This window comes from Micropterus salmoides, unplaced genomic scaffold (genome assembly GCF_014851395.1).
Source record: "Micropterus salmoides isolate LMB-PRFRI ecotype aquatic unplaced genomic scaffold, ASM1485139v1 Ms_hic_scaffold_18, whole genome shotgun sequence".
NCBI lineage: Eukaryota > Metazoa > Chordata > Actinopteri > Centrarchiformes > Centrarchidae > Micropterus > Micropterus salmoides.
The window spans coordinates 1,175,775-1,201,529 of NW_024040928.1; the positions used below are offsets into that span (position 1 = coordinate 1,175,775).

The following is a 25,755-nucleotide window of genomic DNA, read 5'->3' on the forward strand; positions in this document are numbered from 1 at the left end:
GCCCCTAAACTCCACCTAGCTACCATCCCACTGTTATAATTTTTTAATATTCATAATAAAATAATTGATTTCACCTTTCCTGCTTGTTCTGTCCTAACATGAGATAGGATAATATCAATTCATTAAATTCCTGATGCCCCGCTCCCTACACATACACACACACACACACACACATACTCATGACACAAAACAAACTAATGCAAACTTACTCTGGTAAACCATTTTAACAAATACAGTGTTAATGGAATACAGTGTATAAAAATGGATGGAAGTAGTTTACTCAGTGACGTGCCAGGAGGTGTTGCAGCCTTGCAGCTGGCCGTTTGGGGGCGTCCTTCTGGAGAAACGTCATTGGCGCAGAGCCTGTACCGTAATTGCAAGAATAGAAGCTCTATTATTTTGCAGTATCTCCTACTGCTCCATCGAGATTGCGCGTGTGTAGCCGTGTCGTGCTGGCAGTCCTGCGGCTTATCACCACAGGACTTTACGCTCGGGACGTACAGGCTTCATTTATAGGAAGGATACCGTTATCAGACAGAGAATTTTTCAGTGTTTCGATCTTTTCTACTACAGTGTCATGCATGACACAGTGCCCGTGTTTTCAGACTTTGGCCTTGTTATCTCTCTTTTGTCCTCTGATCGAGCTGCCGTTTTTCCTGCTGTTATATAGGCTAAAGCCCACGATCACACAGAATGTGGTATCGAAGTGATTTCGAAGATGGATACGAATCTAATAAAACAGGTGAGACTCCCGTAAGATAACGGTCAGATGATTTCAAAGGCCGGGAGCAGCTAACGTTACTCCGCCTCTGATACTGCGCTACAGGGCTCCATTAACAAATGGAGCGCACGAGGAAGAAGTGTGTCTTGGTTTATGAGCTGTCCTTGTTCTGAGGGCTCATGCAGCCAGTATAATATACAATGGAACTGTGTTAACGTTACACTGTTATATTATACATCGGACAAAAATCTCTCTATATATAAAACAAAAGCACCAATAAGTCAGTTTTAAATCTGCTGCTGCCTTTAATCTTTCATTTGGAGAGCCGAGTCCACCTGGCAGCACGTTGTGGTGGCATTTTGAACGTTTTATGGACAAAACGATGGATCAAGAAAACAACCAACTGATAAATGAATAAGGAAAATAACCGTTAGTTACAACCTTAGTCTCACCACATGGTCAGATTGTCATGGAGGTGAAGAATGAAATTTAGGCTCTGTAGTGTTCATGGTGTGTGTCCTCTCATTTCAGCAACTGATGGTGTCACTCCTCTCGGTAAAGTGAGACTTTTTCAAGGTCAATAGATTTCATAGAGCAAACTGACCCATTCATCTAGAGTATGCCAATAGCATCATCTATTTCATGCGTTTGCGCATGTGGATCAGGTGTGGTCTTACGGTTTGTGAATGCTTTGATTCTTTGATCTACAGTGTGGATGCTGAAATACCAGAAGCGTGAGCGCAGTGAGTGCCATGAATGTCCTGAGAGAGTCAATTGGTGTTCTCTTTATATAGACCCAACTCCCAAATCTCCAATGTTTTGATCCTTTTCCTAGCAAAGCCCAGATGTTAGAACATCCCTTGGGTTTTAAATGTAAATGCTCCCTGTTTGTATATTTGTATAGCACCTTTCTAGTCTTTTCGACCACTCAAAGCGCTTTTACACTACATCTGCATTCACCATTCACACACATTCATACACTGGTGGAACAGCCACCAGGGGAAATTCAGGGTTCAGTATCTTGAACACTTCAACATGCACCCCGGAGGAGCCGGCGATTGAACCGCCGACCTACCGATTAACGGGCAACCCGCTCCTGAGCCACAGCCGCCCAAAACACGCCTTTGCCTGATACAAACTAGATTCTGCAGTATTTTCTGATGTTTCCTGGGGAGGGCACAGGATCTAAATGTTATATGTATTTTTTTTATTTCACATAGCATAGCAATAACATTGGAACTGCAACATAAAAGTATGCACAAGCACTAGACACACTGTATTTAGTATTTGTTTTGTGTGAAAGACTGTCTCCCTGTCGATATGCATTGCTCCTCACCTAAATCTTAACCAAACCCTATGCCTGCCGTTGGTGAGTGGCCCACCTAATAATCCAATATTTTTGTAAGTGAATAACTTGTGTAACAAATACATTTTTGCTTTAGGCTCCAGTAACGGTGGCTCTCCAGGATGGGTCCCTGGCCACGAATCAGCCTGGCACAGCAACCCTCCTGGCCCTGGGAGCAGCTTCTGTGGTGGACGCCGACACAGCACGGTGTCTGACAGTGGTGACACAGGAATTGGCACTTACTGCTCGGACAGTGTGGAAGGTACGACGTCCTGTCCATTTATTCTGCATTGTTTGTATCTTTCAAAAAAGTTCTATCAGCAGGCTTTTATCAGTTAACTCAAAGATGAGAGTGTGGTGGAATTAACTGTCAGCAGAGAATTCTTTATGGGATGCATTTCACACCTCGACAATGAACACAGCACATCAAGCGAACCAGTGGACAGTGTTTCATTTGAACTGAAAATACTAGAGTGTAGCTTCACCACGTTCAACCCAACAAGAAACCAGATGGAAAGTGTGTTTGTGCTGATCACTGATGGAGTATTACGAATCACATACAACAGCCCCACGACTGGCACAACATTTTACTGTGTATGTGTTTTAGATTTAATTTAACAATGCCCACAAACGTTTACCCGCAGCTGTAACAATAAACCATGTGTATAGTATTGCTGCCAACACACAATTAATTAGAAAAGAAGATCTCCCACGTTGCTTAACTCCATAACACTCCAACAATGGAGCTGCCGCGCCGCCTCCCACTCTTACATTTTATTTTCTAGTTCTAGTTCAAATTCTAGTTCAGTAACATGCTTGCGTTGTTGATGTCTGACATGATTCTTTAAAATTCACATTCTTGTGCTGGTCTCTTTGGCCTGTATGTCTATCTGCAGACGACTCCAGTTCCAGTACCACGCCTTTGTCCTTCCGGCCGCTGCCCCAGCCTATCTTGGGCCAGGATTATGATGGCATCCCCTCTGTCCACGTCATGCCGTCCCCATCCTCCTCACTCTACCCCAGCTTCAGAACGTCAGCCTCACCCAGCAGCACAGGTCGCTGGAGCAGGTCGTGCCAGCTGCTTACGCCTGCCATGTCTCCCCAGGGCGCGTCAAGCTGCCTGGACATGAAAGACCATCAGCCCATCCGGAGGTGGTCCTCTCTCACCAAGTTGTCATCTGGGGCTGATAAGAGCTTTACTAGGACATCAGGTGATCAATATGCACATTCACAAGGCTCCCTGGACAGAGGCCTGCTATATGGATACAAAAAGGAACCTCTTGGTTCAAAAGTGGACCTTTATCTACCGTTATCGTCCACCTTTCTCTGCCATAGCTTGCTGCAGCGCTCACCAGGGTCTGGCCCCTGCTACCGGTACAATCACAGCAGCAGATCCACTGGTCTAGAAACAGACCTGTCCCTTTCCTCAGCTCTGTCCTCACCGGTAAAACACAGCAGTTTGGACATGAACTATAGTGCTTTACCAGAAGCTAAACTGTCTCGGAGAGGTGGACAGGTTTATGGCCTGAGCTTACCCAAACAAGCAGACTCACCGCTGGGTCATCAAGCTGATAGAGGCTCCCCGATTCAGCCTGCAGTTCGCACCCAGATGTGGCTGACTGAGCAGATGGAATACAAGCCCAAAGTAGAGCGTGGAGGTAAACTTGGTCAAATCAGTGGTACTGGAACAGAGGGCTGTGGTGGCGATGGGCTATCGCCATGGCAACAGGGACATCAGCACGAACCAGGGCTTAACCAGGTGAGTCCTGTGGCGTTTTCTTGCAACCCGAAAAACTGGAATACTGTGAAGACTCCAGCCAGAATTAATTGATAGAATAATAAAGTCACTGTACAAATAATTTACTAACGAATAGTGGATTTAGTGTGATGTTACTCTTTAAGTATGGATGCACCTATTATCCCGCTTGTGACAACCATGTGTTGACCAAAAACTCTTTCCATACTAGGGGTGAGTGAGAAAAATTCACATAGGAATCACAATTCTGATCTTATGTGGTTCTTTTTTGTAACAGCGTCAGTTAATAACCTTAGGTTGATGGAACAAAAAAGGAGGACACAGTGCAGCTCCGGCACAGTGTGCAGCGATCACACACTAGAATTATTTTGAAGTTTATCCTCAAAAAAGAAGTTTTTGGGCGCAATTTGGATTTCATAACCCAAAAATTAGCTTTACCAGATGAAGGTCCCCAACCCAACCTGACAGTCTAGCTAACGGTGACCAACTCAGAATGAAGCACTTTCTTAAAGAAAACAACTCGACCACCGTCAGTTTCATCCAAAAAGCACTGCGCCCATTGTATGCGTAACATTGCAGAAGAGAGGATGTTTGCCACAGCTGGAGATATAATGTTTCGTTAGTAAATCAGCAAAGCACTCCTAATAGCAGATCTATTTACAAATGTGAGTGGTGTGTGTAACTGTATCTCAATCTGTGTGAGCGTAATCAGTTAAATTCACTGCAAGTCTGGCTGTGTACATAGATCGGGGGAATTAGGTCTGGGCAATAAAACAATAATGATAATTATCACAACATGATTTCCCTCAATAACAATATAATAAATGTTAAACATAGCGTCAATAAATGCTTGATTTAATTTATTTTCATTTGAAATGTCCCTTTTGCTACACTTCTGCTGTGGCAGAGATCTGCAAAGGTGTGTGGAGATTTTTGTCTGTGTGCCTCAGTAGCTTTACAGATTACCAGCCAGCTATAACAACTAGTGATTTTAAACAAGTTTAACATGAACCAGTAACTGTGGGCAGAAGCAGCAGAGCCGAAGTCCTCCCAGTGGCACTGGCAGCTCAGAACGCACTTAGAGACATATTTACAAATCTGCACACATGGACTGAGATACAGTCACGCAACACTCACATGTGTCAATAGTTCTGCTACAGTAATGTCTCCATAGAGACTCTCAGCCCTTGTCCACACCGTGTGTAGCTGTGATGTAGCATGGCACTGAACAATGCTACATCACCACAAATGTGATGTGTGTGTGTGTGTGTCTGTGTGTGTGTTTGTGTGTGTATGATTTGTATTCAAATACGTAGTTACTGTAATCAGTTACAGCCTATGATGTCTAGAATATGTAAATTATGAGTAGAAGATGCTGATTCAGTCATTACATTACGTCCTTATGCACCTGTGGATGTGTTTAGTTTCCTGTGTTTGTGTGGTTCCAGACGCTGATGGGAACCTCCCTGTCAGTCAACACTCTGGTGAAGGTTGAAGAAGGGCTGCTGAGACAGAGAGAACTGGAGATAGATAGGTACTGCAGGACACACTCAAAAACACTTCCTCCAACAGGACTCTTCACCAAAGGGCCTCCTTTTGATCATAATCATACTTTCACAGTATGATCGGTATACAGTATGTACGTTCTGTTTCCGTTCTCGTCTTATTAAAGTTACAGGAAATTTGATTCAGAAATGAAATTAAAAAAACATCTCCCTACAACAGTTTCAACAAAAATTAGAACCTTCATGAACGTAGGCTTGTAGGAATAGACTACATTAACTTTAACTAGGTGTACCTAATAAAGTGGCAATTGAGTGTATATGCAGGTAACAAATATGTATAGCTGCCATTTCACTGTGAATTAGGACCAAACTGACCTGTTGCTGACCTTCACACCATTCTGACACTAGTGTTGCTTCTGCTTTATACCCAGATGTGTATCTCGTAGCACATAAATGCACGTTTTTTGTCACTTAGAATCATATCTGTGGAAGTTTTACGGTGAAAAATCAGCCAGATGCAGATGTTGCACCTGTAATAGTCCTGCACTGTTCCACTCTTAAGCCGCCTCCTGTCAACGCAGATGAGTCTTACACAATGCTACTGACAGAAATTTTGATGTAGTATTTTTATTAAAATATTTTGTGCAAATAACACTTACAACCTGCACTTGTACTGTGCATGTTCCCGTTTACTTTGTAACGATTCCCAGTGACGTAACAGTCCCAGCTCGTTATTAGTCCATGCAAGAAAAATTGGATCTGGTGTGGTTCTTCATCTGTAGTACTTTACTCTTTCGCCAAATCTTCTGTTACTACAGAATAGACAATCTGCTTCATGTTTACACTGACACGCTCATGCTTAGTGTACGTGAACGGCCACTAAATGTGTGTTTTCAGTTGTTTTAATATAGCCGGAAATCAACTCTGATAAGCTGCTAAAACGCTACCTCAGTGACTGTCAGTCACATACAGGAGACGCCCAGGTGAGATCAGTGTTGCCTATTTCAACCTTTTCTTGGTGAGATATATTATAACAAAACAACATTACATAACATTACAGAAACTTGGTGATATTTCTTAGGGGGCTTTCGCCAAAGTTCATGTTTTGATAGATTTTGATACATTCGGTTAGTTTTGGTTTGGTTTCACACTGCAATTCTGTGACCGCACTAAAGGACTTTAAATGACAGACCTGCGTCCTGTCGTCATCATCTATGTGGGCTCCTTCTCCCTGTACTTGACATTGACATCAGCGTGGAGCTTTGACAACAACGAATGAATAAAAAATTTACATATTTGCCACTATATTGTTATTATTATGGCATTACTACCTGCAGCACCAACTATACTGAAGGCTAGTTCAAATTCGCAATTAAATGTCCTTGTTGTACGAACATTATAACGTCACCAACAGGACAGGAGGAGAAGCCAGCAAGCAATCCTTCTGCACCTCCGTATCAGGAGAAACCAAAGATGTATGTGGCAGTGTGCTTCTATAGTGGCCATCTGAAAAGATGATCTGTCACTGGAGATTTATAATTGTGTCATCCCCTTTAAAAGCAGCAGCAGGTGAAACGGGAGAGAGGCTGAGGGAGAGGAGGAAAAGGTTATGAAGAATCAGATTCAAAACACAAACTCTCAATACCATAAATAGTAACATAGATTGCCCCACATATTCTGTCAATCAAGGGCACCAGATTCATTACAGGGGGGCCAAACACTGTAAAATTATTCCACTGAAATACAGCTAGGGCATGAGCCAGCATTCTCTGAACAGACAGATTACAAACTGCATTCTGAAACATAAAACAACAAACTACTCATCGAGGAAAATGTCGGCTGTCGTTCCCATATTTTAGCACACATTACAAACGGGAGCAGAGAGCAGCAAAATGTAGATTAATGTGTGGCGGTTGCATAGTTGGGCATCAAGCTTGCGTTTAAAAAGACACGCCGTGAGACACAGCTGAGTGGGGCACCCAAGAAGCAGAAAGCACCATGCAAGGCGATATATTGAACATTTGTTGTATTTTTATTGAGAATAATTATCGTTATTGTTTTATTGCCCAGCCCTACTCATAAACAAAGCTTTTCACGTCTTCCTGGATCAGCATGCGTTTTGTGTGATGATCTGCAGGAGCAGCTTCTCTCTGTCACTCTGTTTAGACACAACTCACCAATATGTGGAATAAGTACGTCAGGGATGACTGAAACATCTGTTGCTAAATAGGGGATTTGCAACTTTGGTTACATCCACACTACTAAAATACTACTGTGGACTACTCTGTCCATACCAGCATTTGAGCTGCGTTTTAGAACTGATCTCTCTCTATATTAAAATGACTGAAATGGTCGTATCTAGTGGCCATTAACATACACTGGCTAGTGTAAACAGGAAGCAGACTGCCTACTCCACAGTTGAAGATTCGGCGAAAGAAGAAAGTGTGTTGGCGAAGAGACCGAGCCCTAGCCTCACCGGTGTTTGTCTGCACCTCATGGGACGTTCGGATCATTTATCGCCATTGATGAACCACACAAAGAATATTATATCGTTTTTAAATAGTACTTGAAATAGACCCACGAGGAACCGCAATGTGCATGCAGCTGTTGGCTGCATGCAAAACTCTGCAAGTCTGGTGAACGGCAGGCAAGGAGAGAGAAATTGGTCAACAATAAGCCTCAGTTTAGCTGGAAATGTACAGCAATCGCTGCCCACAAACACACACATGATTTGACTAGCAGTCGACTATAGGCAAAACTAGACAATTCTGATTCGACTATGTAAATCCTTAGTCGGGGACAGCCCTAAACAATACCAAAACTAAAACTCTGTCAGTAGCATCGTGTTTATGCTTTGCATGACTTATAAGACCCAAGCCGGAAGCCAGACGTGAGAGTCTGCGTCATCGTTTTTAAAGTCCTCTGTTTTTGTCTGTCCACACTAATATGCTACACCGGAGCTGAAATGAAAACAGGGTCAGCAGCGTTTCAAACTTCACCGTTTTTGTCTGGACAGGAGGTGCAAAAGTAGCAGAAGGTCTGCGTTTTAAAACGAAAACTTGGTAGTGTGGATGTAGCCTTACAAAGAATGGGACAGGGTGTAAAGAGAGGGGCCAGTGGACCATTGGACCCCCATTTTCTGGTGCCCATACATAAGTACAGACGACCCAGGGCCCTGGCCGTGTATTCAATTCAACTTTTTAATTTATATAGCGCCAAATCACAACAACAGTTTTCTCACAGCACTTTTCATAAAAGAGCAGGGGCCTGTACCACGAAGCGAGTTCAACATACCCAGGATATCTTTTTTTTTATCTGGCTTAACTAACCCTAACAATCACGATCGGGATAAGCGGTACCACGAAGCGGGTTATCAACTCGGTGGCCCAATCCCAATGTCCCCCCTCACAGACTCACAGACTTTGAGGCGCGTTCCCAGGAAGTCCGTGAGGCCTTTTTTCTTAACTTAAGATGGTAGGCTACATAGAACACATGAAGTCAGAGGAATGCAATCACCTTATTACACACTTCGTTTATTCAACTAGTTAGTTTTTGCTTGATGATGCTGTTTTGACCAACAATAGTGTACTGATTATTTGCAAATATATATTGACCTGCATATACCATTGACATGAGTCTGCAGGACTTAAAAATCAGGCAAAAATAAAAAATAAAAAGTGTGCAACATGTTTCAGTGTCGTCAAGGTAACGTGATAAAGTGCTGTCCCGTTCCCGTTTACAGCATTTTCAGCCTCTTAAACAGGCAAAACTAAAACAGGATAGACAGACAAAGTGAATAATAAACTGAACAACGAGGACAGACTATACAGAACAATCAAAATCATAATAATAATGAAACTAAACAGATCAGGGCCCCGTTTCAGAAAGCAGGATTAGAAAATTCTGAGTATGTTGAGCCTGAGATGAGGGAAACTCCGGGTTTTCTGTTTCAGAGAGCGAGATCAGATAATCCCTAGATCAGTAACTCCGGACACTAATGCTGTAGACCTAACCCCTCGGGAGGAGGTTAGGTTCCAAGGATAAGTTGGAAAACTGTCGATATCAAAGCACATATTTGAACGCATTTACATCTTTAAAAACTTTAAAATCCCGGTTAGATAGGCTGATGCCAAACATGATCTTGAACATGACGCTTTATGATCAGTCTGTCATTGATGTAAAGACAGATGCACATCATGGATTTATCCTCAGCCCAGAATAACTGTGGACAGTTGCACTGAAAACACTTAGCCTACTGTGGGCTACATTACTGCAGTAATCACTATTTAATATGTAACCTATAAAACTGTCAATAACCAGTAATCTTTCATATTGTAGTCGCATTGATTGGGAACATTCCTATTGTAGTTATCAACTGGAGATAATGTTTCTGAGTAAGGATGACTGTGGTGCCACTGAAACAAATAGGCTTAAATAAGGTTTAAGAGTGAGTTACCTTCTGATAGTCTGAATGTGTTTTCACAGCATTAATAAATGATACGAAATGAGCAAGATTTTATTAATGTAAAATAGAAACTTTAACCTATAGACACATTTTCCACTGCAAAAAATAATTAATAGGCTAACCTGCTGGGTGTGACTTTACTATCACAGGTTCATGAGTAAACTGTCTTATATTTGATCTATAGCCTATTTTCTTAATCAGGTAGCCGATTGGCATCGGGTTACAGCTTAAATAGGTATAAATAAATACATAATAATAATAAATAAATATAGCCGAATCGAATGTAATGGGCTGCAGCACTTTATCATTCATTAAGGAAATTCCAGTCTGGTGAATGATGAATGAGCAACGCTGTATAGTGATAATGTTAACGCATTCATTCTTCTTCCACTCCTGTGTTTTAGAGCCTATCAGGGTCCGCGTTGGCAGCATTCATATTTCTAGCTCCACTCGATTAAAATGGAGGCTCTGCCTTTATTTACCCGTTGCCATGGTGAGTCGTAGGATCGGAGCTCCATTGATGAGGCTTTATTTCATCCCCACACACGCACTTCAATCAGGCTCAACATACTCAGAGTTGATTGAACTTATTCTGATCAGCTGTTCTGGACCCGAAAACTCAGAGTTTCACATCTCAAGCTCAATCAACCCAGAGCTCAGGCACAAACTCAGAGTTTGTTAAGCCTGCTTTCTGAAACAGGGCCCAGAACTACACTAACAGACCCTCCAACAACACACACAGACAACATCAGACCAACAAGCACGAACACACAATGTAAACTGAAAACAAGACAACAGACAGGACTGAAACCCAAAACAGAGACAAAATAACAGATACTGAAAAGAAAGACTAAAAATAACCAAACTGACTAGGAACTAACTAAACAGAGCAGACACGCCCACAGTGTGACAACAACTCAGCTACAATGCTTTTAACTCCAAGTATCCAAGTATCACATTACACCTGACTGAGCATCTCTACATTGGCTTCCTGTTCATTTTGTTTATAACTTTTGCTATTATGTAAAAGCTCACAGTCATTTTGTTTCACCATTGCTTGATATTGCTATTTGCTTTCATGCTGTTTAGAAAGGTGTTCTATAAATATCATTTATAATAAGAATTATTATTATTATAGGCTTGGGTGAGTTAAAGGCAGTTTTGAGCTTGCCCCCTGGTGGAGGATAGCAGCTGTAGACAGCTTCATTTCACAGCAGTTGCAACAGTGACCCAAAGAAAGCCATAGAAACTGAGCTCAGTATGTTCCAAACACTGACTCTGCCATTCTGTTTGTCCTTGTCATCTTTATCTCACCAGTTTTGGTGTCTTTTACAGGCCCTAATGTTTGCCCTGCCTGCCTCATCCTGTCTTCATATAGAACTATTTTGCTTTGCTCATATACAGATGAAGATGTTTGTAAGCAGGAAGGGCTTCTGTGTTTCAGACAAAAGCAGCAGATCTTGCAGCTCCATGCCCGCATCAGAGAGAACGAGCTCAGAGCACAGCAGGTCCTGCAGAACCAGAGAGGGTGGTTTGACGATCCCCACATTCTAAATAACAAGGTAACACTCAGCCACATCTCTGTGATGAATGAGCATCAAGATTCATCATTTCATCATAATAATCACAACAAATATTTTCATAATAAAAGTCACAGCACAAGTTCTGGTTGTCCAATAGGAATCAACAATGAGAACGCCATGCAAACAGCCGTCTGAAATGCTGTGCTGTGATGAAGACCTTGGTAGGAAGCTAGCAGTGGCTGAACTGGAAGTACTCCATCTGAACGAGTTCTTCAAGCAAGTCACACAAAAATATACAGAGGACATCAGAAAACTGGAGGAAAAGGTAGAGCAAATTACCACGGCAACGCCAAGACAATCATTAATACAGAGGCAGCTCCATCTGATCCTACAGATTAGAACAAAAATATAGATCACTTTTACCATTTGTAGAGCAAAAGATGTATTTGTTGCTTTTGTTAGGTTTAGTCACACTAGGGTCAAGGAGCAGGCACAGGAGCAGTGATAAGTTATAAACACAAGAGGTTATAAATTTAACAAATGTGCAGGGTGATGATCCTGCAGGCTGTGGCCCGAAACTTGTCAAAAACACTGAGTAGCAGACAGACTGAGTTCTCTCTCTAAAGAACAGCAACCTGAGGATAAGTCAGGTGACTAGATAGCAAAGAAGACAAAACTAGATCCAGTAAGGAGCTGGCTGTAACGTGAGTTCCACTAAGGTGAACAGGAGTGATGAGCCGGGGTTTTCAACTGCAGGGGTTGTGGAATCAGCTTCAGGTGTGTCAGAAGCCACAGGTGATCTGAGGCCTCATGTATGAACACTGAGTATGCACGAAAAGGTAATGTATGCTGGTTTTCACACACACCTGTGATGTATAAAAATGAACGTGAAGTGAGAATATGTGGACAGTCCAGCAAACTTTTGTCTGGCTCTGTCAGTAAACCTCAAAGTACCGATTCTCACCTAATGTTTCAAAATAACGTTTCTACTCCAGGACCTGCGAAGATTAGGCAAATTAACCAGCTGACACAGGCCTATACGCCGGACAAAGCTATGCACAGGCATCAGATTTACCTGGAATATAATGAAAAACTACAGGCTGTGCTTGACCATTAAAACAGCTTTTTTGTGTGGAAGTATAATGAAGAGACACATGATAAAGATTGTTACAAATTTAATACCAAACTGGATAAAGCCATCAAGTTCTTAAAATAACTCCAGCACAGAGGAAGAAACACAACAATAAAATCACGACAGTTTGAAAGGTTATTAAAACATTTCCAGCCAACGAGAGCTGCAGATCAGCTGACAGCACTCACGTCTGTGTCGCCTGAGCGTCGGAGGAACGGGATGTTTAACGAGCTTTATTACCTGCTGTAATCAGCTGTTCGGCTGGTTTTGGAGAGGAGGAAACCAACTTCTGCTCTGTGTAAAAACTTCCTGACTGATGAAAACAACATCTCCGGACTCAGTATTTAGCATAACTCCATCAGCTGTTTGCTGTAAACACAGCGCTGCACGCTGGCTGCTGTTTCCGAGTAATAGACCTACATTTAATGCTGGCGTACGATCTCAGGCGGACATCAGCGAGACTTGTGTGTCTATCTGACTGCTGATTGTGATTTATTGGTTTGCAAACACGGTGGAAAAGAGACGAGCTCGATTTAAAGCCAGTAGCCTTCACTCGCCCATTCAGAAATTTACTACAAAGCAAGCCCCAACCCCCCAAAGTACCGCTACTTTCGGAAACTACTACCCCCCGAGCACAGACTTTTTGGGGGGTAAAATAAAGACCCTAGAACTAAATTTAGACCCTGGTCCCTTCGGTGGAAACGCAGTGAGTTCCTCCAAAGGTTCCTAGTTCCAGGGTAAAGTTCACACGTTATTACTTTATCATTTAAACATCCAAACCAGCAGTGTTATTTGTGCTCGTGCTAGTGAGTCATAACTATTCCATACTGCACCTTTCAATTGGAAAAGATAGAAATTCAGGCTTGCCTTTCCCCGATATTAGACAGGTTTCTGGCAGCCGGCCTTTAGCAGCGGGAGCTGACAGGTGTGTGTTTAATGTGATCAACAATATATAGTGTTTACCTTTCTATCTAAAGACTTTGTTTGGAATAATATCATTTTTGTTAAACTGAACATGCTGGAAACAGACCAGATTTGTTTTGCATGGACCTATAACAAGCTGGGACTGTTAGTGAACATAACACGGGAGTGTGGCGCTGGAAAACAGACTGTGAGTCGTCGCAAAGTAGAAAGAAGAAGATGGCCCCCAAAGATGAAGGGCTTAGTGAAAACCTCAGGCAGCAGAAAGGTGAGGAGAAGGAAGATGAAGAACCTAAATGGAGGGACAAGCCGCTGCATGACATGTACCACAGACAAATACCAGGTAGCTGGCATAGTGTACAGGAACATCTGCCATGAGTATGGGCTGGAAGTCCCAAGGTCAAAATGGAAGACACCTTCTAAGGTAGTTGAGAATGACCGAGCTAAGATCCTGTGGGACTTCAAGATCCAGACTGACAAACTGGTGATGGCTAACCAACCAGACATCGTGTTGATCAACAAACAGCAGAAGAAGGCTGCAGTGATAGATGTGGAAATCCCAAGCGACAACAGCATCAAGAAGAAGGAACACGAGAAGCATGAGAAATACCAAGGGCTGAAAGAGGAGCTAGAAGAGGAGAGGGGACAGAGGAGAGGGGACAGAGGAGAGGGGACAGAGGAGGGACGCAGACAGAGACGTTTTATTCAATTACATTTTATTATTATTATTTTTAATATAATTTTTTTCCTGCTTGATTTTGTTTTTTAATTTATTATTATTTTGCTGTTTTTTGTCTTTTTCTTTTCTAGTTAATCACCCCTCTTCCCCCCCCCCCCCCCCCCCCCCCCCCACCTCCCTTTTTCTACCTCTTCATCATACACACACACAAACACACATACACAAATTGCCTTTAAACATCTTTAATGTCCAACATGCTGTTATGTCTGTGCACAGTTGTTTCTCGTTTCTGTTTTTGTGTATTTTGTGTACCAAGTACTGTTGTGTCTGTTATGTATTTCACCTGTTGCGTATTGCGTCATCTAATACAAAAAAAGCTTTTTAAACTGTAACTGATAACTGAATATTTTATTTTATAACATTTGTACATGCTGAACATGTTTGTCATTTAAATATATTTAAATTACATTCAGCATTATAATATGAAATCAGTGCAGCATATTGTTTTTTGTCCACAGATAAAGACAAGGGATCGCTACATCAGTAGTCTGAAAAAGAAATGTCAGAGAGAGAGCGAACAGAACCACGAAAAACAGCAGCGCATAGAGACACTGGAGAAATACCTTTCCGACCTGCCAACGCTGGACGAGGTGCAGGCACAGGCCCAGCAGGTACACACTATAACATACACAGACAGGCTGCCAGGCTTAGGAGAGCAGGGCTGTGAAAGCCTGCCTTCACTTAATATCTTCTATAGTGGTAGGGATGCTCAACCATTTGTGCTTTGCTGGCACAGTGTTAACGGTTTTCCACAGGACAACATGGTAAAGCAAATGGTGTAGTAAGAGCCTTTCGCCAGTAGCTCTTCATCTAAAGGCTCGTGCAGACTACACGACTGTCAGCGCCGGCCGATGGCCGTGCCGTTCACACTACACCACTTGACGTCTTGTAACGGGAGTCTTAAAGTCGTTGTGGCGTTCACACTACGTGACTGATAGGTGACAGGGGGTCACACACTACACGAGCTGACAGCGGCTGTGTCACCCGACGCTGGTCTCCAAACCACGTTTTGTCAACACACCTGAAATGTAAAATGGGAAATGATGCGAACCTACACACAAAACAGCTGTTTGTTATTATAAAGATAGCAATTATAAAGAAAAAGAATCTGGCTGAAAGGATGGATTAGCACACGCAGGTAGCAGGGATTGTCTGAGCTACAGAGAGAGCTGGAGGGGAGTAAAAAGTGTTTTGCAGTGAAAAGTAGCTGCCTGCTCTCATTGGCTGGATGTGGATGTGGAGTCGGCCGACTCCTCCAGATATTTGGCATGCTAGATATCTGGCAGACATCGGTGATGTGTCAGAAATGTGTCGGGGAGCCGTTGTGACGCGCCGTTGAGTAGTTCACATATAACAACTGGCGACCGCTGAGCACAGCCTCACGGTCACCGAGCAGCAAATCGGGCTAAAAATCGTGTAGTGTGAACTAGGCTTAACAGCTTGCTGTGGCTGCTCTGTCTTGATCTATTCTGCCTTACAATATTTAGAAGTAATTAGCTGACTGTTACAGAATTAAATTATAAGATACAAAAGTACTGAGAGCTGAACACTAAGGGATAGCCGCCGTATATTACAGTTGCAACAGTTGAAAAAGTCACCTAAACACTGGAACAGGTGGGAATCAGTTGCATGCTTTAGGAAATGGCTGGCAGTAATGCAAGAGACACCATTATGGCCATTTAAGCTTTGAATCAATGCAGATTGCATCAAGTGTCTTTCTCACAGACTCTCTCAGCTTTAGGTCTACTGATCTGGTTCCAGTTTCTGAAAACAGGGCTTTTTAATTTCACTAAAGCAAATACTCAAAGCTGTGCTGAAACAGTTGCAGCACAGGAAGCAGCTGTTGGGTGATTCCTTTCTCCTCCTGTCTGTAACTGGTTAAAAAAAAGCTGATAATGGAGATGTATATGTAATGTCCTCTGCGAACCTTTGTCAAGAATATCATTGGCCAGTTAATCATATCTTGACATAACATCCACATTTGTAGTCTTTAAGTACATACCGAGACATACATAGGAGAGGGACGAGAAAGCCCAAGACTATGGGAGAGGGATGAAGTCAAGTTAGTAACATGCATTAATAGGATGAGGTTGCATACAGAGGGAGAGAAAGTAGAGGAGAGAGGAGCTCAGTGCATCATGGGAAGTTCCAGTCTAGGCCTATAGCAGCATAACTAAGGGATGGTTCAGGACTCACCTGAGCCAGCCCTAACTATAAGCTTTATCAAAGAGGAAAGTCTTAAGCCTACTCTTAAATGTGGAGATGGTGTCTGCTTCCTGAACCCAAACTGGAACCTGGTTCCACAGGAGAGGAGCCCAAGTCAGTACGCAAACAGTAGTAATCACTGATGGTGGGGAACTGTTCTCTGCTGCAGGGGGCGGGGCTTTGGGCAGGGGTCTGGCAGACAAAAGATAATTTTCCTCAGTCTGTCCTTCTTTCTTCACCAGATCAATTTGAGTTGATGCAAATGGACTGCTGATGGACAGTCACTAGTAGCAAAATCTGGTGCAAAGCATCTCCTAACCAAAACCAAAGTTAAACATTGAGAGCACTCATTTGTTTCAATCCATACATGAGGTTATGTGTTTGAGTGTGTGGATTTTCACAGCAGTGGGACTGCGTGTGTGCTTTTACTTGTTTTGCCTGTCTGAGCCATCAATTCATAGTTGTCATAGCGACAACAGGAACGAGGTCTGAGTCTGAAGTTAGAAAGGGTATTGGTATTTTCTGTGCTATTTTTCCGTTGGCTGAACAAAAACAATGTTTTTCATAACTTTTGATTCAGGTTTTATTAACGCTCACAGTTTATATTTCTTGATAAATAGTCTCATCATCAATAATGTCACACATTTATTTAATTTCAATTAATATTTTGTTAAAAACATTGCTCAGTTCCAGTGACCACATTGTGTACGACTGCGTGTGCTCAGCAGGAGGAGGTGCAGCAGAAAGCCAAGGAGCTGGAGAAAACAATGTCTCGGTTACAGAAGAGCCTAGAGGAAGGCTGTGCTCTGATGAAGGAGAAAAACATCAAGATTGGGATGCAGGCAAAGAGAGAGAAGGAGTTGATTGCATCTGTACACAGGTACATAACCAACCAGGATGTGGCACGATGAACAGCTGCTGCTAGCTTGTTTTTTTGCCAATGGACATGCTGTTCAGATGTTTGCTTTCACTAGTTAGCACTGCACACTCCAGTCATGTTTGTGCGATGTAGCAACATCTTCACCATTAGTGTCTTTGCAGTAACTAGACATGCAGCTCTCTAAATCTCCTTCTTCTACATTGGATGACAGAACTGCTGCTAACATGCTCTCATCTCTTTCTCCTGGTCTCTCTCTCTATCTCTGTGACTACATGTCTTATTTTGGTAAAGCCTGCAGAAGAAGGTGCAGCAGTGTTTGGATGATGGGGTGAGGTTGCCAATGCAGGACCTGAAGCGTCTTGAGGTGGAAAACACTCAACTTCTGGAGCAGCAAGAGCAGAGCAGCATGGTAGCATGCTGAACACACACAGGCTCAGTGCATGCATACATACACAAATTCTGCATGTCAAACTGTTTGGGCAAGATACTGAACCTCAAACTGTGTGTGAATGTGTTCATTTCTTTTTCTGATGAGCAGCTGGCACCTTAAGCTTTGTGCAGACTGCACGACTTTCAATGTCAGAAAATTGCCGTACTGTTCAGACTACATGACTTGTTGTCTTGTAACAGGAGTCTTGAAGTGGTTGTGGTGTTCACACTATGTTGACTGACAGGGGGTCACACACTACACAAGCTGACAACGACTCTGTCACCCGACGGCTCTATCTGGTCTTCGGAGACATGGGAAATGATGCGGAACAGGAATTGTTTATTATTATAAAGATAAACATTATAAAGACAAAGAATGGATTAGCACACACAGGCAGCAGGGAATGTCTGAGCTACAGAGAGAGTTAGAGGGGAGTAAAAAGTGTTTTGTAGTGAAAAAGTAGATACCTGCTCTAATTGGCTAGATGTGGATGAGGAGTCGGCCGACGTCTGCAGGTATTTAGCACGCTAGATATCGGCCTGGGGTCGGTGATGTGTCAGTGAGCCTCTTTGTGGAGTAGTTCACATAAAGATTGGCAAGCACCGAATGATCGCTGGTTTGCCCCTGATCACAGTCCGACTGTCAGCGAGCTCGGTCACTTGCAAATCGGGCTTAAAATCTTGTAATGTGAACTGGGCTTTAGCCTCTGCTCATCAGTGTGTGTGAATGGGGATGAATGTTATATGTTCAGAAAGACTAGAAAGGCACTATACCAGTACAGACCATTTTCTCATTTACATGTGATCTCTGCTCCCCACCAGCTGATTGAGCATCAGAAAGGGCAGATTGAGAGACTGACATCACAACTAACGGTATGTTTTCAAACCAGAAAAAAAGTGTCATTCATTCAAATGAACATTGAGTTCTCACTTGGCCCTGCAGTTCTCCTCAGCTCTGTGTTGCTTTTTAGCCTCTTTGAGCTCACTTTAGCATTCACGCTTACCTGTCGTATTCTGTGCTTTGTTAGGCCATGAGTACGAAACTGCAGAAGAAAAGAGGCCATTCTCTTCGACAACAGTCTTATCCACTAGAAAAGGAGGAAAGCCCAGCCACCCCATCCAGAGCCCCCCCACAGGTATCAGTATTTGAAGTGTTAACTTAGTCTCGCTCGCTCTCTTTATGAGTTGGCTGTTGATGTGGTTACTGATCAGTATTCGTAATTTTGATCAATTTTCAGTCTTCTAGAAGTTCTACAACTTCTTCAACTGATCTCTTAAGCATTTCACAAGTCAGTCTCAGAATGTTTTGTCTGTATTAATCCATACCAACACATCTCATACATATTCAATAGTGTCTACAGGCAGTTTAATTGCCTACTACACTAAATGCTACAGGAAACCAGACCAGTTACGGCGGGGCCTAGGGGGCCAGACTTTTTAAAACAGGAAATAAGCTTTTTAATGTCATGTATATTTATAAATATGTTTTTGTGACTGTGGCTATGAGTGGTTGTGAGACAGCCTGATGTAATATTAAGCAGACTTTGATTTAGCAGCTCTACAGGACTGTTCTGAGTGCAAATGTTCAGAGAGGCCGCCACCCCAGGAGAACAATCATCAGTGATCATATAGGAGCAGATGTGTTGATGATGTGGTGATCACTAAGACAATAAAATCACTCCCCAACCACAAAGCCAGGTTGAATGGAGAGGTGAGGGCTCTATCCAGAGCCAGAAAAGCTGCTTTTCAGTCAGGTGATGAAGAAGCTTACAGCACCACCAGAGATACTGAAAGCTGGCATCAAGGAGGCGAGGCAGAGACATCAGCAGAGACTGGAGAGACCAACCCCAAAGATATGTGGCAGGCCATCAAAAACATCACAGGCTACAAAAACAGGAGCTCCCCCATCATGTGTAAGCCACATTACCTGATGAACACCATTGTGCTTGCTCTAATCTCCTCAACAAAGCGTCAGCTGTAAAGGCTAGTCCAGCTCCAGAGGACCGGCCACTGCCAGTATCCACAGCAGATGTGAATATGAGTAAAGCTGCTGGGCCTGATCATCTCTGGCCGTGTACTAAAAACCTGTGCCCATCAGTTATAACTGACATTTTCAACATCTCACTGTCTCAGGAGAGGGTTCCCACCTGCTTCAAGACAGCCACCATTGTTCCTAAAAAGTCTGCAGGGTCTAGACTGAACGACTACCACCCTGTGGCTCTCACCCCCATTCTGATGAAGTGTTTGAGAAAGTGGTTCTGCAGCACATAAAGAACAACATCCCAGCCAGCCTGGACCCTCACTAGTTTGCTTTCAGAACCAACAGATCCACACAGCACGCCGTTTCCACTGCCCTCCACTCAGCCCTCACACACCTTAAGAAAAACAACACCTACATCAGAATGCTGTTTATGGATTTCAGCTCAGCTTTCAACACAATCTCCCCATGAAGCTGATCAGCAAACTCTCTGCAACTGGACACTGAACTTGTCATAAACAGACCCCAGACAGTTCAGATTGGCGGACTCACCTCCTCCACTCTAGTGCTCAACACCGGAGCCCCCCAGGGCTGTGTGCTCAGCCCCCTTCTGTTCACGCTGTACACCCACAACTGCATCCCCCGACACGAAGTGAACTCTGTTGTGAAGTTTGCGGACGACACCACCATCATTGGCCGGATTTCAAACAATGATGAGACTTCATAGAGGGAGGAATTTGTAGAGTGTTGCGCAGAGAACAACCTACTGCTCAATGTCCGCAAAACCAAGGAGGACAGGACTGATCGTTGATTTCAGGAAGAAGGAGTTAAAGACACACACTCCTGTCTACATCAGTGGAGCAGGTGAACAGTTTCAAGGTGCTGGAAATCACATTACAGAGAACCTGACAGGGTCATCTCACATCTCCACACTGATGAAGAAAGCTCAGAAACGACTAGATTTCTTGAGGAAGCTTAAGAAGGCCAAATTCCCAAGGTTTTGTCAGATTTTTAGAGGAGCATCACTAACATGGGATGTGCACGGCCCAGGACCGGAGGCTCAGAAGATCATGGGTACCTCTCATAGGCTAGACAAACTGTCCGTGTTGCACAATTGCTTAGCCTCCATTAACAAATGGATGGCAGACAACCTTTTGCAACTAAATACAGACAAAACTGAGGTGGTGACAACATTACCCCTAAGATCAGGCAGGCCATTGGGGCTCTATCATCCTCTGACGGTAATGTTGTGCGAAATTTGGGTGTCATTTTTGTGTGTCATGTTAAATCTGTGGTTCATTGCTGTTTTTTCCATCTCATTAACATTGCTAAGATTAGATCTATGATTTCCAAAGAAGAGATGGAGATGCTTGTGCATGCTTTTATTTCTTCTCGTCTGGATTATTGCAATGTACTGTACACTTGTCTAAACAAATCCTCCATAGACCGACTGCAAGTTGTACAGAATGCAGCTGCAAGGCTTTTGTCTAAAACCAACAAGAGATCGCACATTACTCCTTTGCTTAAGGCTCTTCATTGGCTTCTGATTGGTTTTAGAGTACATTTTAAAATTTCGCTCTCTGAGGTCTTCAGGCCAACACCTTTTAACTGTTCCCAGAACACGTTATAAAACAAGAGGTGATCGTGCTTTCCGTGTGGTGGCTCCAAGGCTCTGGCACTCCCTCCCTTTAGCCTTGAGAGCCTTGGATTCTGTGGAACCTTTTAGAAAACACCTTAATACACATCTTTTTAGACAAGCTTTTAACTAGCCATGTAATTTTGTATTTTAAGTGTTGTTGTTATTTGTTTATTTTATTCTATTTTTTACTGTGAAGCACTTTGTGACCCCTCTTTTCTGTGAAGGGTGCTATATAAATAACGTTTACTTACTTACCCATCTCCCGAGCATCAGTGATATCGGTGAGGTGCGGTGCATGCAGAGCCTAAAGGATACTAAAGGACAGTACCCACCCAGCCACCAGACTGCAGAGCAGCTTTTCCCCCAAGCTATCAGATTAAACTCTAATTCATCCTCAGCACTGCACCATTGCATTTATTTCTGTTTACCATTTTTATGATTTTTGTATGACTGTATATTGTCTACTACGTAGCAGAAGGGAGTCACAAACCTAATTTCACTTTATGACCTGTTGTAATAAGCCTACCTTCTACCTTCTGTTCTGATTTTAAATATATGTATATATGTTCTGTGTGTGTAGCATGAAAGGAGCTACAACTTTCATTTCATTGTGCAAAAATGATGTAATGTCAAATAAATGAACCTTGAACATTGTCTCAAAAAGGACTTAACCAATTGCAATGACATTTTGTGAAATTCTGACCATGGACACCAACACGTGGCCATTTACAGTATAAACCACTGGTGTATCCCTGAGGGGCATGTTTTCTGCAGTATGAGTGCAAAGTTAGTGGGAATTAAAAGATGTGCCTTTGTTTCCCACTGACAAGCAGCGACAGGCGGGTGACGTGCTGATGGTGCATCCTCTATCCCACGTGGAGATACCAGAAGTGGGTCGGCTGCTAAAAGAAATGTCCATGTGTCTACTGGACCTCCAGGCTCTCTGCAGCATCCTGGCTCAGAGGGCACAGGGGAAAGAGCCCAACCTATCTCTGCTTCTGGGCATGAAATGTATGTGAATAACACACACACATTATTACTTCCTGCAAGGCTTTGAACATAAGTATAGATATTCTTTACTTACCAGCACAGATAGTGAGTTATTATCTATGATTGGCTCAGAGGGAGAGAAAAACATATTACCATTTCCTCATTTGGATAATCTTTCGTATAGTCAGTCTTTAAACTAAGTCTCAGCTGTTACTTTACTTATCTTCATGTAAGGGCCTTGATTCACCATTCCTGAAATGATTCAGTCTGGCTCACAGTATATTATCCCTTTCCCAGTTCTAACTTTTTCTATTTTGCTGTCACCATGCAGCGTTGAGTGTTTCGGCAGAGGAGAGTGACTGCAGGGTGGTGGTGGAAGAAGAACTGAGGTTCAAGCTGCTAGAGGTCGGCCAGCTGAGGAGAGACATCGACGAGCTAAGGACAAGCATCTCGGACCGCTATGCTCAGTATATGGGTGACAGCTGTGTCTCCCAGTGACACCAGCACCCTCACTCCGTGTGTTTTAACTCTTACTTCTAAATACTTCATATATAATCACATTAAGAATTATTTATAACAAGAATTACCAGGGCCATAACAATGTGGGCTTTCCCCAGGCAAGTGTTTTTGTCACCTTCATGGTTTGTACATGTTGACTGACATTGGAAAAGTTGGGTAGGCAACGTTGAAGAGTCGGCTAGATTTTGAAAGTATCCAACTGAAAGAAAACCCACCCCCTCCCTTTAAGCCTCCCTCCAAAACCGTTACCCCACAACATTCATGGGCAGAGTGTGCACCAATATGCAGGTAGGTAGGTACGGGTGCTCATTACAGTCCTGAGACAGCAGCAGATACATTTTTGTCAGAGCATTTGATTTATTGATTGCTGTCAGGATGTACAGAAAATTTCATAATAGAACAAAAATGCTTCTGCTTGCCCCATCTTTAATGTGCCATGTAGACACAGAACCCACAGAGAATTACCTTTAACTGTGCAGTCCCCCTCAGTTTTAGCCATATCTGCTGGATGTGTAAATGAGCAACTGTTTTAACACATCACCATAGCAACAATATAAGATATGATATATATTGATATGTCAACTTGTGCTTCCCCCAGGTGGACCAAAATATCTGTTCCTTTAATAATAAAAACAATAATAGGAACTTAAATTTATATATCGCCTTTCATGAAACCCAAGGACACAGAATTATTGTTAAAGTTTTTGTTATAGAGTTTCCAGGCTTATGGCTTGTATTGCTTGCCTTTAAGCCTAAAAAGGCAGAGAACCCCTTTGGAAAGAAAAGAGCACACTCAGCCACATGCACAGTGGCTGTGGTGAAACGGGATATTCACATTCATCTTTGAATATCCAACCTCAGGTATGTGGATCTCAGGCTCCTGTCTTGAAATGCATATCAGACTTTTAGACATTAGATAAGGGTTTGAAACTCTTTTCTCCGTGAATTAAAATGTCTTAAAAAGCAATATTAATTGTGCAGTTGTGATGTTAATCAAAAAAAGTCAACCATAGGACTATTTGGTAATTAATGGGCAGATGAATTCAACAAAGACTCCTCAGCTGTTTGTCACAGCAAAAGAACAGTTCAGTCTATAGACAGCACATTTATATAATGTTATATACAGTTGAAAATGTTGATTGTTTGTAATTACCCTTGGGTACAGTGAATCTTGCAGCCTGAGAAGCTGAAACAGCAAATGTAAACAGCATATGCACTTTTTTGGTAGATTATGTCTTCTGTGCAACCAAACAGGTCAGAGAATAAATTACTTCCACTACCAGGCTTCATCAAACAAGCCAAACCTTTTTGTCTGCATGATTTAACAGTTTTTTAACAGTTAAGTGCACTAACCTAACATGACAACCAAAACCAAAGACCTGTTTTGGTCTTCATAGGCAGTGTGTTCAGTCCACCTGTGGAGGATTTAAAAAGCCACTGGATGGCTTGTTCCTCTGAATAAGAAATTATTCTTAGTTTGATGTTCTTTTAGTTTTACTGTCAAAATATATGAATGTTAAATGTATGTTTATGTTTGCAATATGGAGGTCTGATCTTATTTGTTCAGATGGCAAATAAAATTATTTTTCCAAAGAATTTGTGTGAGTTTTTACAAACTGGTGTCAGAATACTTGCAGTATTTGTGTGCAGTAAAACAGTAAGCAGGTTAGAAGAAACTCTTGATTGATATTCACTCTCTTCGGATCTGTAACAACGGTCAGTGGAAATCAAAATCACAAACCAATGAGCTGGATTCAAATTCACAAAAGTGAAAAATTTAAATAACAGGCTGATAACAGCTAACTTTCATCAAGCTGACTCATAATGTCACTCAATAGTGTGTACGCCCCCACATGCCTGTATTCACTCCTGACAATGTCCTGATGAGAAGGCGGACGGTGTCCTGACTTGAATTGAATACAAGTCTGGGGAACGTGAGGGCCAGTCAATGGTATCAGTGCCTTCGTCATCCAGGAACTGCCTACACATTCTGGCCACATGAAGCCAGGTATTTTCCTGCACCAGGAGGAATCCAGGGCCCTCTGCACCAGCTCAAGGTCTGACATTGGCTCTGAGGATTTCATCCCAGTACCTAACAGCAGTCAGGGTACCGTTGGCTAGCACATGGAGGTCTGTGACCCTCCAAGGATATCCCTCTCCAGACCATCACTGCCATCTGCTGGGACCTGATGACCAGGATTTCTGTTTTGTCTGAGTTCAGCTGGAGGAAATTATTCGACATCCATTTTTTAACTTCACAAAGGCAGTTGTTAAGTGAACTCAGCATTCCAGGGTCTGTGGATCTGACGGGTGTGTCATCAGCATAAACATGAAAAGAAATGCCATGTTTATGGATAATATGTCCAAGAGGAAGCAGATGCAAGGAAAACAAAATGGGTCCTAAGACCGACCCCTGAGGCACACCATATTTAACTAGACAGAACGAAGAGACATAGTTGTTTACAGACACGCAAAACTTCCTATTTGACAGGTAGGATGAAAACCATTCTAAGGCCGTACCAGAGATCCCCACCCAGTGCCTCAGTCTGTCTAACATGATGTTGTGATCAATGGTGTCAAAAGCAGCGCTAAGGTCCAGGAGTACAAGGACTGAGCACATGCCTTCATCAGCAGACATTAAAAGGTCATTGGTGACTTTAAGCAGGGCAGTCTCAGTGCTGTGGTACTTCCTGAAACCAGACTGAAACCTTTCAAATAATTTGTTATTTTCCAGTACAGTGAGCAGCTGTTTGGACACAATTCTTTCTAGAATCTTTGCAATAAAAGGCAGTTTTGAAATTGGTCTAAAATTTTGTGGGTGGGAGGAAATGAATGACCAACCAGAAACTCTGGACAAACCTCCTCTCCAGACTGTGCAAGGGAGAGTCAAAACACAGAGAGACAAGGGAAAAAACAAAACACACCAAGCATCCCGCAATCACAGGCAAACTCACTCACAAATACCAGGATCTGTAGTCAGCCTGGTGTAAGGCCACCCATAGGAAAGC

General features: G+C 42.7%; 1 protein-coding gene across 3 annotated transcripts; it reads left to right on the forward strand.

Moving 5' to 3' along the window:
• The first annotated feature begins 380 nt into the window (after positions 1-380).
• cep85l (centrosomal protein 85, like) lies at positions 381-24,338 on the forward strand. 3 transcript variants are annotated; one of them, XM_038726470.1, is made up of 13 exons: positions 381-742; positions 2,164-2,328; positions 2,963-3,825; positions 5,271-5,356; positions 11,237-11,354; positions 11,473-11,640; positions 14,566-14,718; positions 17,041-17,192; positions 17,484-17,601; positions 18,444-18,494; positions 18,650-18,757; positions 22,069-22,249; positions 22,560-24,338. In XM_038726470.1, the coding sequence occupies exons 1-13, from the start codon at positions 694-696 to the stop codon at positions 22,724-22,726; spliced, it is 2,379 nt and encodes a 792-aa protein (XP_038582398.1). In that variant the 5' UTR covers positions 381-693; the 3' UTR covers positions 22,727-24,338. The 3 variants fall into 3 exon arrangements, with proteins under 3 accessions (XP_038582398.1, XP_038582397.1, XP_038582396.1); XM_038726469.1 differs by having other exon boundaries at positions 384-742; positions 17,038-17,192; positions 22,072-22,249; XM_038726468.1 differs by having other exon boundaries at positions 385-742; positions 17,038-17,192.
• The last annotated feature ends 1,417 nt before the right edge of the window (positions 24,339-25,755 follow it).